At 36.3% G+C, this 15,362-nt stretch overlaps 1 protein-coding gene across 6 annotated transcripts in view; it reads right to left on the bottom strand.

The window, feature by feature from the left end:
• Positions 1-15,362, bottom strand: part of LOC105489370 (SMAD family member 2) — a 90,651-nt gene that overhangs the window by 49,178 nt on the left and 26,111 nt on the right. For 5 of the 6 annotated variants that reach the window (XM_011754122.3, XM_071085402.1, XM_011754125.3 and 2 more), the window contains one exon: positions 6,439-6,727. In XM_011754122.3, the coding sequence (XP_011752424.1) occupies positions 6,439-6,674 (236 nt within the window). In that variant the 5' untranslated portion in view covers positions 6,675-6,727. Of the gene's footprint in view, positions 1-6,438; positions 6,728-15,362 lie in introns of those variants that run through there. The other variant, XM_071085403.1, reaches the window with a different exon arrangement.

Here is a 15,362-nt window from a genome sequence, read left to right as displayed (position 1 = left end):
TTTAATAAACTAAATTACACATCATGAAATGTTGCCTGGCAAAAACTTTTTCTAAGCAGAGACAATACATTTTAATGTCTACAATGTAATGTGAGTTCTCTTGAAAAACAAAAATGGAAAGAAAACGAAGACCTAGAATATCTGAATATTTGCAATAGATCATATTCCTAGCTATAATGTTTTATAGCTTATGAAGCTCATTTACATTATTTCAATGGACCCAAAAGTCATACTGTGAAAGTACTCAGATAGCACTACTGCCTTTCACACCTGTGAATAGTAAAAAGTACAGATTCCCCAGGATCTACACTCATCAATACTGAAGAAGCTGATACAAAAACAGGTTATCAAACTTGAAATTCAGAGTTCCCTCCACCATAGTGCTTCATACATATTACGATACAGTCAGACACACACACACGCCTATGTATGAATGAGAAGAAAGAATTATCCTATTACGAAAAAGCACTCGCTTAAAAATGGAAGAATACCACAGATTGGGTTCAAAAACACTTCTCTTTAGCTATTCCTGGTTACCTAAAGAAGCCAAAGGGTATGAACATGAAGTTAGAAATAAAATATGACAGTTTTTTTAATTAGAATTGCTCTATTCCAAGACAGTCTGCATAAAGTTACCAATTACTCTGATGTTTAAAAGTCTGTAAGAGGTGGCCGGGCATGGTGGCTCATGCCTGTAATCCCAGCACTTTGGAAGGCCGAGGCGGGCGGATCATCTGAGGTCAGGAGTTCGAAACCAGCCTGACCAACATGGAGAAACCCTGTCTCTACTAAAAAACACAAAATCAGGCAGGCGTGGTGGTGCATGCCTGTAATCCCAGCTACTCGGGAGGCTGAGGCAGGAGAATTGCTTGAACCTGGGAGGCAGAGGTCGCAGTGAACCGAGATTGTGCCATTGCACTCCAGCCTGGGCAATGAGAGAGAAACTCTGTCTCAAAAAAAAAAGTTTGTAAGAGGCAAAACAAAATCCAAATGTTAATGGCAGCATTAAAAAGAAACATCCTGGAAGGATACATGAGGCACTAGTATACAATATTCACTACAGAGGAAAACTGGGTGACAAACGAACTGGGGTGGGAGGGAGACTGATTTTTCCACTGTATAATCACGGTTGATTTTTCAGTTATGTACATGCTACTTTATGTTTTTAAGCAACTTTTTTTTTTTTTTAAAGGGACAGCCTCTCACTATGTTGCCTGGTAAGGAGTGCAGTGGCTGTTCACAGATGTAATCACCACACACTGCAGCCTGGAACTTCTGGGCTCAAGTGACCCTCCTGCCTCAACCTCCCAAGCAGCTGGGGCTACAGGTGCACACCACCACGTCTGGCTAGTAATATACTTTTTGAAAGAAAAAATAGTCATAAACATACAAATATCAAAAGAGAAAGCTAAAAAAATAGAAATGCCCTTTAACAGAAAAAACTGACTTCAAAGAAAAGAGACAAGAATAGTCTTGTCAATAAAAAGGCAAGAATCAAATTGCTCAAAAGTCCTATTTAAACATTTAATTGTGCTGACTATAAAAATGATACACTTTTACATATAAATATTAGGAAAAAAACTACAGGACTTTTCTGGGTCATCCATACTCATTACTAAAAATTTGGTCAATTAATCTCTAAAAGTTTCATAATTAAGTGTTAACATTTTTAGAAGTATGCTTTATCGAGCTAACAAAACTCATTTCTAATTTGTTAATATACATAGTGAATTTTATAGAAAGCCCTTTCTAGATCCATGAGGATCATAAAGTGCTTCTTAAACATGATTATGTGGTATCTTATACTAACAGATTTCCTGTAGTTGTCATCCTTGAATGTCAACAATAAACATTACCTAGTCATTTGTGTGTGTGTGTGTCTGTGAGACGGAGTTTCGCTCTTGTCGCCCAGGCTGCAGTGCATTGGCTCAATCTAGGCTCACTGCAACCTGTGCCTCCTGGGTTCAAGCAATTCTCCTGCCTCAGCCTCCCGAGTAGCTGGGATTACAGGCGCACACGACCACAGCCAGCTAGTTTTTGTATTTTCAGTAGAGACGTGGTTTTGCCAAGGCCAGGCTAGTATTAAACTCCTGACCTCAGGTGATCTGCCTGCCTCGGCCTCCCAAAGTGCTGGGATTACAGGCGTGAGTCACTGTGCCTAGTTATGTTTTTGTGGTTTTGTTTTTAATAAACCACTGAATTCTAGTTTCTGATACTTTATTACTTTTGCATCTATGTTTATAAGAGAGTGGTATAAACTTGTCTTTTGCTATCCTTGTTTAATTGTGGTATAAAAAGTGTTCTTTATTAGAGTTAAAGAAACTAAAGGTTAGGACTGGGTTTTTTTCTAATTCCTATTAAAAACAATACAGATTCCAATGGACTGGTGGAAACAAAGAAAAAATGATACTGAAATGAACATCAGAAATCTGACAATATTCTGGTTATTTCCTTAGGATGAAAGATCAAAAATATGATTACATGGTCAGAGTACCACCTTAGGAAAGTCCTTTTAATTTATGCTTATGGAAATAAATTTTGCATTCCTATACATTTATGAATAATCAGTATTATAATAGCCATTTTAGACCCCATAGTCCTTACTTTTAACTTTACAGAACTCCACCCCTTACTTATAACTTTACAGAATGTTTAACACTTCAAAGTCCCTTACTTTTAACTTTACAGAACTCCATCCCCACTGCAATTTCAATTTTGCTTTATTGTGGATAATAATATATTGACAGCTTTTTCCTTATGTCTGATTCAACTGCCATTCTGACTTCATGACCAAGTGGTCTCCCATTCCTCGAACTCAAAAATGCTTGAGATGAAAAAGCTTCCTGAAATTTTTTATTATTTAGCTCACTGCAGCTTTTATTGAGGTTAAGCTCTACCTATAAATTACTCTGTGTCACCATAGAAAATGGTGGGAAGGAAGCAACAGTGACATATCTATAACTACAGCTTCTAAACTGCCAGAGGCAACAAGAGTAATGAGATGAAGGGAGTGGGAGGTACACAAAGCCAGGACTATGTTTCTGTCCTAACTTTAACCCCACTCTAATATTAAGGGGCTGAGAGTAGAGAGGAGGAACTGTTCAGTAAACATTTCAACAGAAAACATTTGCCATTTCTTAAAATTAAGCAATTTGTTTCCTGTTCTTCATTAGTTGAACTGAGTTGTATTTTTTGGCTTATAAAACTATAAAGGCACTTTATTAACATTTTATTTGAAATTCTGAGTAAACGTGCTTACAAATCCATTGTGTATCACATTTTGAATAATTCTGTTTAAGCTAAGGTTTAGATTTATCCATAACAGACCTTTTTCCATGCCGCTTCCCATCTTTTACACTCTACATATAAATGAGCTCCCTGAATTCCAACTAAATTTCTTACATTTAAGAATATTTAGCTGTTAAGAAATGACTAATAATGTGACACAATTTAATTGTTCTACTACTAAAAATAAGCTTTATAAAATATATGGCACCAAGCTACAGTGTATAAAAAGTTAAAATTTTTTTGATAGACCATGATCAATAACAAATCTCCATTTTTGCAACATCTAAAACCACCACCAAATTAGGCAAATTTCTATGCTTCAAGGAAACTTTAATAGTGAAAAACAAGATAATGGAGAACTATCACTTCAACTTCATTAATCAGGTGAAAGGGCAGAAAAAAATGTTTTTAATGATGAAGCAGCTCTAGAATATGAGCTCTCAGAGATCTCTATCTCCATAAGAGGCTGTAAAAAGAATGGGAAATAAGGAAAAGAGCTATGACTAAGGTTACCTCCTCCACAGGTTAAATATCAGCAATGGCCAATTTTAGTACTGTTGTACCTCCCTAAAAGATTAGACTCTCTCAGGCTCTGCTCTGTGGATAACCTCACTGCAATGGCAACTTGAGCCTTATTGAAGTTGTGCAAAAACATGGCTCTATCTCTGCCTGTATCACACAGCTCCCTTCGATCAAGTGATACCAGTCTCCTGGCCTCCATTCTTGACAGCCTCATAAGGAGTTTTCTCACTGCAACCTACGTTGCACTTCAAATTAATCTGACTTCTGAGCCTTCAGACCCTAAGGCACTTAATGGCCCCAATCTCACCAGTCACCCTCAGGTTAAGTGTGAACTCTGGCACAGCATGCAGTGACACCTTACTACCTACACACACTCTGGCCATTTGCTATCCCTTACTTTAAACTCTAAGGACACCCAACTTGTTTGGAACACTTCACCAATCCTCCCCAACCTGCCAATCTCCACACCACCACACCACATGTGATGAAACAGGCTTCTAATTCCTCCTTTACCCTGCTCAACTCAAAAGCACCAGTATTCCTCCACAAGGAAACTTTCCACAAGCCTCCTCTGGATATAGCCCAAAGCATACTTCTTTTATAACATCTACCAAGCCTTATGAAACCATCTTTTTCTTTTTTTTAAGTTTATCTCCCTTACTAGAAAGTAAGTAGTTTAAAAGCAAACACTGTATCTTAACTCCAGTGAGGAGGAGCATATCAGGCATGTAGTGGGCATATGATAAATGGTTACCTAACTGAAATCCCACACACTACACAATGAAGAATGAAATACAGCTGGACTTCTCAGCCCATTCACCAGGAAGTCCTCAGTTCCACTTCTAAAACCCAGGCCAAATCTGTTTACTTCGTGTGCTAGCACAGCCACCACACCAGTCCAGTCTCTTATCACCTTGCATTTAGATTCCTCACAGTCTCCTCATTTTCCTGCTTCCATCTACCCTACTACACACATACCACTCTTCAGCAGCCAGAAAAATCTTTGTAAAAATGTGTAAGATCCTCTTTAAAATCCATCAGAATAAATTTACTTGCATCCTGTTATATTTAGACTAACATTCAAACTCTCACCACACCCTAGGATGCCCTCCATAAGCTTTGGGCAAGTCTTGTCCTCCATCTACACAGGGCTCCTTTTAAATACTCTAATACAAGAAGCTCACCTCAGTGTCTTCACCCTGGCTCTTCCCTCTGCCTAGAAGACTCTTCCCTCAGTTGGCTGCTGCTTCTCGAAGCTCTGCACAAGCATCACAATCCAACCCAAAGGAGCTTTTTAATTCTTCATTCTATCATATCACCGCATTTGGTTGTCTTCTTTGCACTCATTACCATATCAAATTATAATTAATTTGTTTACTTGTTTATTGTGTATTTCTATCCCTTAGGAAGGCAGGAGTTTTGTGTTTTGTTAGTCACTGTATCCCCCATATGTCTAGAAACAGTGCCTCTACACAGCAAACACTCAATAAGCATTTGTAAAACAAATGAACAAACCAAAAAAAGCAATCTTTAAGATATACATAAAACAAGTAAGGGAAAGAAATGGATGGTCTACCAAACAAGGCAAGAAACATTCTGCTGTTAGTATTTGTAACCAGACAGGGTGTACTGGTGTTATTGGGATCTGTTATCTACAAGCATCAAAAGTGTACTTCTCAAAGTTCAAAGTCAATAGAATGGTTTCACATGCTATATGCTAGCCCACGTTATGACACTGCAAACAATCATTTTAGAGAATTCTAACATTTCTTAACACTCCCCCCAAAACCTGTAATGTACACAAGTAGTAAAACATATTTTAAAACATGTGCCACTTTATTAAAAAGCAATACTTATGACAGTGGTACTTATCTGTAAATGATTAAATTTATCCTCAGAAAACTTCAGACTTTTAAAGTAACAGGTCCTCCTAACCTAAGAGGCAGGTCTTTAAGACAGGTTCTGACTAATGCCTACCACATACAAGAAGCCACCTAACACACTATTCTTTCTTGGAAGTAATGCTGCAACGCAAAGAAAAACGATATAAAATTCTAACACACTATTCTTTCTTGGAAGTAATGCTGCAACGCAAAGAAAAACGATATAAAATTCTAACACACTATTCTTTCTTGGAAGTAATGCTGCAACGCAAAGAAAAACGATATAAAATTCTAACACACTATTCTTTCTTGGAAGTAATGCTGTAACGCAAAGAAAAACCATATAAAATTCATTAAAAAGTGAGCAGCCTCTTTTCACCTCTGACTGATGAACGTTTTGACCAACGGAGGAGAAAACTATAGGCTGCTACTATGTTAGTGATAGAAAAAGCTTCAATTCTTTATTCAAGTATCATTCAATCACAGAAATAAGGAAAACATACAAATTTAGGCAATGAAGATAATAAATCTAAGTATCTTATTTAGCTTGATTAAACCTTCTCACTATTCAAGAAAATAATTTATAAAACAAGTCAGCTAGTAAAAACAATTTATACAAGGTTAAAAACAGTCGTATTTTAATCATCACTTTTTTACAGGCAACTTGAAAGGAATACAAATTCAGTAACTTTCCTTCAGATTCCTTGACACAATTTGATCAAACTTGGGATCTAACGAAACTTACCTTGGTATGGTAACACATTTAGTATTACAGTTTTGCGTAGTGATGGCTTTCTCAAGCTCATCTAATCGTCCTGTTTTCTTAAGCTTCTTCACCAGACTTTTCACTGCTTTCTCACACCACTTTTCTTCCTGCCCATTCTGCTCTCCTCCGCCTGCTCCTCCAGACCCACCAGCTGACTTCTTCCATCCCAGCAGTCTCTTCACAACTGGCGGAGTGAATGGCAAGATGGACGACATGTTCTTACCAAAGGCAGCAAGCCACGCTAGGAAAACAGCCTCTTGTATCGAACCTAGCAAAGATATTGAAAGGATAATGTAGAGACTAACTTGAACATCAAACATCAAGTAATAATTTCAACTTATCATAGAAAGCAAACTGCAAAACGAGACAGAAATTCAAATTATGACTTTCCCAACAGACTTCTCCACCCATGAAAATGTTATCTTTATGAATTTAAATGAATTATGGAAACAAACTCTTCTAAAAACAAGAATGTTATAAGGACGCCTCTTGTGGGAAAATACAGTAATTTTGCAAGTAAAATCAGATACTTTTAACGATTTTTCACTACCAATACTGTGTTAAACTCTTAATAGTGTCAATTAAAATATTTTCACAAAAAAAGGTTTTCTCACTTTTTAGAACTTCAATCTACTCTCAAAAGACTATACAAAAATACATTGAAAATCTGTAAGCCCACTCTCCCCCAGGTTTTAAACTTTCATAACTATCAGGAGGCAAAATCTACAGTTACAAGAAGGGAAAATGCATCAAGTGTGAAGTAATCAAGAATAAAGAAAAAACCATGGCAAACAGAGTCTGTGGAGAAAAGCTGTTGTCTGGTTTCACCTGCCCTTGAGAGAAATTTTTTAACACATATTTTTTTCATTTTCATCTAAATAACAATTTGCATAGTGAGTAAAGTCAGATCATTTCTCTTCCTAATTTAAGGAATTGTATCTTGTCTTTTCTCTTCCATAGGAATTATTTTTATTAAGCTGTTTTGTCTATTCAGCATCATTTTACAAATATAAACATGTGTACACACAGTTATCCACATTCCCACCACCTTATTCCTGTACAAAAGTAGCATAATAATCCTTGATTTTGTATATCTTGAATTTTTTTTTTTTTTGCTTAATTCTCTGTAGGTCATTCCTTATCAGTTCACAGAGAATTTAGAAAGCACCATCCCCTCAATTTTCTAGACTCCACTACTAATACTGATAAGTACTACGTAACTTTTATTCCTGATCCTTTAATTGGGGTTTAAAAACTGTTTCGCTCCAGAAGCTCTTAATATCTCCTCTGTGATTCTGAAACTTCATAATGTTCTAAGAGGGTATGCAGTGTTTATTCTTTTTCTGATCAACTGTTCTGAGCACTTAATTGATACTACAATTCTAAGAGTTTTATTTTTTATTATTTCTTTAATTATTTTCTTCCCTATTTTCCCTGTAGTCTCTCATGGAAGTTAAGACTTCAGCCTTACTAGTATTGCTCTATCAGTTAAGACATTTCTACATGTGATTCACATTCCAAGATCTGGGTAACCTCTCCTTTTACTGCTGTTTCCTTTCTCATTCCTTAGCTCTTACGCTTTTCTTTTCTTTCCTTTGCCTTCAATTTTAGTGAGATGTAGGATAAAGGAAAACACGTGTTCAATTTGTCATATTTAATAAAGGTCCCAAAAGCATCCTTTTTAGAAAGTAAAGAGGTCTCTAGTCTTCACATCACACACCCCAAATACTGAAATTGTAGTTTTCAAAGTGCATCTTTATGAAAACAATGATGCTTACATTTTCATTAGTTTGTTCCTTAATAATCATAATGATCAGACAATAGTTTTTAAACTCACTTTGCACATATTTTTAACGTTAAAGAAAATCCTAACACAAGATGCAAATTTATTTCCCATCAAAGAACTGGCTAATTTTCATAGATTATATGCTAAGATTCATTTCCAATGTACACAAACTGCATTCCTGCTCTAAACTCTCCATAATTCCATTATTTTGGTTTGTACCACATGGAAGAATAATTTTTTTTTAAATATTCCCTCTTCTCAGGATAGTCAATGACTAGTGAAGAAGACTGACATGATCAAAATACACATGACAAATAAGAGAAATTGCAATGGGAATTACAGGTACACAAAGAAACACCACCTAACTTTGCATTAGGTGTCAGGAAAGGTTTTCCTGAGGAAACATTTGCACTTCCTTGGCAGCTTGCCATTTATTCAATCCTTCTTGCATTCAACAATTTTCTTTTACTCTTCTTTTTTTTTTTGGCCCATCTATTGTGCCTGTATTTACCTGTTTATTCTCAAATCCTATCTATGTTACTCATCTGCAGACTACACTTCTGAGCTGGGATGGATAGAAGAAGAGAAACCCTTTGTAGCAAGGTATTGGCAGTGGGGAATGGAGAAGGGGTAAATTTCTAAGGGCAGAGAGATCAACCAGCAGAGAATTGCAATACACAAAAGGAAAGAATAGATAATTAGGGAGATAGAAGGAACAGAGTTGATAAAGAAAAAGTTACAAATTACAGGTTCTTGCTTGAAAAACCAGTTGAATGAAAATACAATTGGCCAAAATATGAAGTATTTGGGGAACATAAGTGCTGTGTTAGTCAAGCTACATTTGCTGTGACTATGAAACTCCAGGAGGTGCCCAATAAGCAGGTAGAAACAAAGGTCTGAGGCTTAGCACAGAGATCAAATTGGTCACGTGGTAATGAAATGCTGGTATATGGGAGAGCTCAGAAACCGCCAAGTTAAGTGAAAAAAATTTCTAAAAAATACATATAAAGGAGTTACCAAACGGAGGAAAAATGTGGATGATTAGGGAGAAAGGTGTCATGAATGCAAAGGACAATTTATAGCAATACAACATGATAACCCAACTTTTAAGTGCCAACGCTAGGATATGAATCAAGCAGCATGATGCCAGAGAACAAGTACTTAATTGTGTCAATATACTGTGTTGCACATAACAATCTGGAGCTAATCTGGAGACCTATATAGAGCCATTAAAGGCTGAGCTCTTTATACAATCAACGGAGCTATCTGTGCCTGACAAATTAGTCCATTAGACAGCATTAGAATAACACATTTAGCTCCAACTCCTTTCTCAATCTACAAATCATTTAACTAGTCTTTCAGTCTCCATCTTCTTTCTTTGATGCAAACAGCTTTCTAAAATGCATACTGCATGTCACCCTACTACTAAAAATCCTTCAATATTTGCAAAAAATAATAGTAAAATGACTTAATATGCTTTAAGAACACACAGTGTAATGCTTCAAAGAACAGATTCTGAAGCCAGTTGGCCAAGTTCAAATCCCAAGGATGACACTTACTAGCTGCATGGCAACCTCTATACACCTCAGTTTTCTCAGCTGTAAAACAGGGATAACAGTACCTATCTTAAAGCCAATATAACAACCTCTATAAAAATGTAATATGAGCCACATATGTACTTTAAGTTTTCTAGTGACATTTTTAAAAGTAAAAGGAAACAGGTGGCATTTTAATGATGTATTTAACCCAACATATCCAAAATGCCATCGTTTCAACATGCAATCAATATAAAAAAAAATTTCATACTAAGTTTATAAAATCTGTTGAGTACTTTACACTTACAGGACAACTCAACTAGGACTAGCCACATTTCAACTACTCAATAGTGACACAAAGCTATTGCCTACCCATATTGAATGGTCCAGCCCTAACTACTCAAAATTTCTGCCTACTCTCCCTATCCCATATTCTCTATAAACTGTTCATAAACACCTCTATTTAACAACTGTAGGATCCGTAGTAATGTGACATTTTTCATTCCTAATATTTAAATTTATGTTCTCTCTCCCCCTCCCCATCCTCTTTTGATCAGTTTTGCTAAGTGGTCAATTACATTAATCTTTTCAAAGAACCAACTTTTTCTTAGCTTTGTCAATTTTCTCTATGTAGGAATTACTTTCTATTCACTAATTTCTGCTCTTGTCTTCATTATTTCCTTACTTCTACTGTCTTTAGGTTTGATTTCCTATTCCTTTTCTACCTCCTTAAAAAAGCTTTCTTTTTCAATGCATAGATTTAAGGCTATAAATTTCATCTTAGCATTTCAGCAGCAGCATTCCAGATCATTGTAGTTCATCTTCATTTTCAATCAGTTTAAAATATTTTCTAATAGCCATCATAATTTCTTCTTTGAGCCATATGTTCTTCATAAGCATAGTATTTTATTTCCAGGCAGCTGGGAATTTTCTAGTTATTTTTTGTTATTTTTATTTACTATAATACAAACAATACATTCAATTATTAAAATCAATGATATTTGTTGAGGCTTTGTTTATGGCCCCAGATTATGGTCAATTCTAATACAATTTCCATGTGCAAGGGAAAAGATGGTTAATACCAACATTAATAGTTTCAATGTTCTACATATGACAATTAGATCAAGCCTGCTAATTGTGATGTATGTACATCCTATATACCTGCATCCACTGTGATGGCATATTTGTCTGTTTCTTTCAGTTCAAAATAAAATTTTTGGTTTATAGATGTCCGGGCTGTTTTACTGGGTACAGATTAAGGATTGTGATAACTCTGGTGGATCAATCCGCTTACACTATAAAATGTAGTTCTCTTTTTCTACTAGTGTTTATTGTATTAAAGTCTCCTTTGCCTGATTAGTACAGCCACACTTATTTCCTTCAGTTAGCATTTGGATGGTATATCCTTTCCCAACATTTTCTCTCAATCTTTCTAGGTACTTATATTTAGGTAATTATTATTTGTCCAGTCTGATAATTTTTGCCATTTACTTGGAATATTTAGCTCATTTCCATGTAATGTAATTGCTAATTTAGTTGTCTGCTTGTTTTATATTTTCTTTCTTGTCTTTTGAATTTATCACATATTCTATATCCAATTTTTGTCTGTATTCATTTGTTACATTCTTTTCTTTTAGTGGTTACCCTAGATACTTCCTTATTCATCCTTCACTTAACACAATTTCATAAATATACTTTTACTACTTCCTCTATAATGCCAGAATCATAGAACGCTGCTGAGAAGCAGTTTTGCTATGAACGAGACTACCTCTGGTTTGTCCCTGTTCCTAGGATGAGACTCTGCTGAGCTTTTATTTCAAAAGCTAGTAGATGCTTATCTTTGAGGTACCTAGATACTATTAGAATTGCTTTGTTTTAAAGAGATTTCTGGTTTAGCTCTCTAGCCTAAGCAGCTTCAGAATTTAGCAAATGTCTACGGGGAAGAAACTGGGTGTGCTGAAAATCATCAGTGTGTATTCACCACTTCCTCAAACGCTTTCAACTCTCACCTATTGTTCTCAAGTCGTTTCCCTTAGAGAATCTTTATCTCAACACCACAGGACTAGAAAATATCCCAATCTCCTTTTCTGAGATTCTGGTTTATCTCTTCCACCCAGTTGAACTACGGAATTTAGCGAATATATTGAGGGGGTTCTCTGTGTTTAAAGCCCCCTCATATTTCCAATCTGCCACTCAGGCTGCAGCCCAAAGGCCTCCTCTAGTCTGGACCCAGGAAAAACAACGATCAGCTGCAGACCTCTCCCAGCTCACTTGTGAAAGGTACTCCCCCAGGTTGCAAAATTTTGCTTTCTTTAATCATTTTTACACTCACTGTTCTCTATCTAAATATATAAATGTTGTAAATTACCTGGCTTTTCTAGTTGTTTTATTAAGAGTCTTGGACTACCAAGAACTACTGCATCCTATCCCCCAAAATAATCTCATTCCATTTTAGTAAGTATTCTACAACTATAAATCTGTGAGTTGAAATAATTTTACGACTTTATTTCACAAGATCACGTACCACTTGAGGACAGAGATGGAGAGTTAAGATTTGAGAAGAATGGGAAAAATTTAGAAACCTAGCCCTGAGAAAAATCAACCAGAATGAAACAACAGAAAATGTGTCAGGTATATATTATCAGACTATATATTTTAAAGTATTCCACAGAAGGAATTCCACTTCTGATTAGGATGTAGAAAGTTACAACAGAGCATCACTTTCATTCTAATAATCAAAACTAGCCAGATAAGCTACAAAATCATGGTCTCTCTGAGCCAGAGAGTTAAGGATACAAAGTAGCCTAAGTAGAACTAAATTCCAAAGTGTAGAGCCTTGAGAGAAGAGAGGCTGCATGGATGGTCTCTTTCCTGGTGGAGTGGCTAATGAGGAATAATCCTGCCATGAATGAAAGTAAGAAGAAACCAGCCTACATGTGCACTGACATGACATATTAAATTGCAAGGATCCCACAGAGCAAGACTGCATCCATCCCAACCACTCATTCCCACAGGTTTCCACTAAGTACTTGCAAAAGTATGTCAAAGGTTGGACACGGCTGGAAAGCTGAGGGAGATCCCTTAAGGAGCTTAAGATCTCCCACAAATGCAAACAATCTACCCTCTCAATGGGGGGTGGTGGGGAGGGACAGGCAAGAAAGGTGAGAAAAAGATGATCCCACAAGACTCTAGACACTGAGCTGCCAAGGGCTGGGGTAGGACAGAAGAGATGAGAAAAACTTTCACCCAGATACTCAGGACATTGACCCACCAAGGCTGAAATGAGCAATGAACTTGAAGACAGGGTAGGATTGCTAAAAGAAACCTCTGGAAGGTATTAAGAGCAGAAAGATCTCTCACTGGGCACAAAAGCCTGGAGACAGCAATAGAGAAAGAGGGGGTGGGGGGAGAGAAAGAAAGTAAGAATGACCAAGAAATTGATAGCTGAGCTATAGAGAAATCTCTCATGGTTCAGAAAGCTGATGGCTCAGCTATAAACCAAAATGAGATCCAAAATCACACTTGGACAACACAAGAAATGATGGACCATTTTCTAAAGGTAAATATTATTTACTTCCATCTCCATTGTTTTTATACAAATGTTCAGCATTCATTCAAAAATTACAAGATACAGGAAGTAGCAAACAGTCAAAACATGAATAAAATCAGATAACTATAATAAAAATTCTAAAGAAGCTGATGGAACAGATGGCAACATGAATAATGAAAAAATTTCATCACAGACATCAAAGTTACAAAAGAGGATCACAGGAAAATGTTAGAAATGAAAAATACAGTATTAGAAATTAAAGATATCATTAGATGGGCTTAACAGAAATAAGCATGAACCTGCAGACAGGCCAAATTAAAGTATGCAAATTAAAATACAAAGAGGGAAAACACAGTGTAGGGAAAAAACTCAGAATATCCAAAACCAAATGTCAGTTGGGTTTAATTGGAGTGCCAGAGGAAGATGAAAGAGAATGGAGAACAAAAAAATGTATGAAGAGACAATGGTCACAGACTTTTCAAGAGATGACAGATACTAACCCACATATGGAAAGATAACACATTCATGGTCAACCTGCTGAATATTAAAGATAAAAGTAAGGATGAAAAGCCGGGCTAGGACAACAGTTAAGAATTCCTGGGAGCCCCAGACAGAAAAGAGAATTTGCACTCATTCGCAAGCTCTTTTCCAAGGGCCTCAACTGAGTGCTCTTGAAAAAAGGCAGAAAATGAGAGAGAGCTCCTTCCTCTCCACTCGGTGGCATCTCGTATAAAGCAAATGCCTTCAACTATGACGGGAGATGCAGGAAAGTCTACCAAACCCAAAGGCAAGCAAAGATCCCCTGCCTCAAGGGGAAAAGTAGAGCAAAAGACATGTGCTGTTGAGTTGGGGGATGTGTGGAGCACAACTTACTCACCCATCTCCCACACACAAACATACCTTTCACTCTGTAACAATAACCACCACGTTCTACTGCCAGGGGAAGCGAGGAAACATTGCTACCACCAGTCCCAGACAAAGGTACACAGATGCTGAGCAATGAGAAACGACAGCTGTCTGATATTTAAAAAGGGACAACAAACTGGCTTGGACCCAAGATCCCGTACTAATACATAGCAAAGGTCTGTTACTACTAGATGCAAAAACCCTTAACAAAATATTAGCAAATCACATCCAGCAACATAAGAGAAAAGGTCATCATCACCAAGCAGGATTTATCCCAAGGAGAAAAACTGGTTTAGCATTCAAAAATCAAGCACCTCATTTATAGTACAAAGGAGAAAACACACCTATGATTCTCTCAAATGAGCAAGAAAAAAGGTATTTGAAAATGTTAATTCAACACTCATCTATAATTTAAAACTCCCAGCAACACTAAAAGAACGTTCTTCAATCTGAAAAGGACATCTATTAAAAACCTAGAGCTAGCATCATATGTCATGAAGAAACATTAAATCTCTCCCTTACAACTGGGAATAAGACAAGGATATCCACGGTTACCCTTTCTATTCAGTAATGCATTGGATGTTCTAGCCAGGACAACTAGGCAACAAAGAAAAGATAGACTGGAAAGAAATAAATAAAACTGACTTTATTCTACAGTGATATGACTGTCTCCATGGAAAAGTACATGGAATCTACAAAAACATTGGAATTAGTAAATTTAGCAAGGTTTCAAGATAAAGGGTCAAGAGGCAAATTCAACATACAAAAACTATTTCTACCTACAAGCAAAAACATTTGGAAAATGAAATTTCAAGAAATATGCTTGAAACAACAGATATTTTCTACATATCTAAAGAAAGATACTCAAGATCTCAACACTAAGAATTACAAAATATTGCTAAGAAAAATGAAAAACACTGAACAAAGAGAGACCATGTTCATAGACTGGAAGACTCATATTGCTTAAATGTCCATTCTTTCCAATTTGATATATGGATTCAATGCAATCCCTACCAAAATTCCAGCAGAGTTAAGAAAGTCATACGATGTAAAATTCATATGGAAACAAAAAAAAAATATAGAATAACCAAATCATTCTTGAAAAACAAAATTGGAGGCCTCATAC

Source organism: Macaca nemestrina, chromosome 19 (genome assembly GCF_043159975.1).
Source record: "Macaca nemestrina isolate mMacNem1 chromosome 19, mMacNem.hap1, whole genome shotgun sequence".
Taxonomy (NCBI): Eukaryota; Metazoa; Chordata; class Mammalia; order Primates; family Cercopithecidae; genus Macaca; species Macaca nemestrina.
This window is presented reverse-complemented; position numbering and strand designations above follow the sequence as displayed.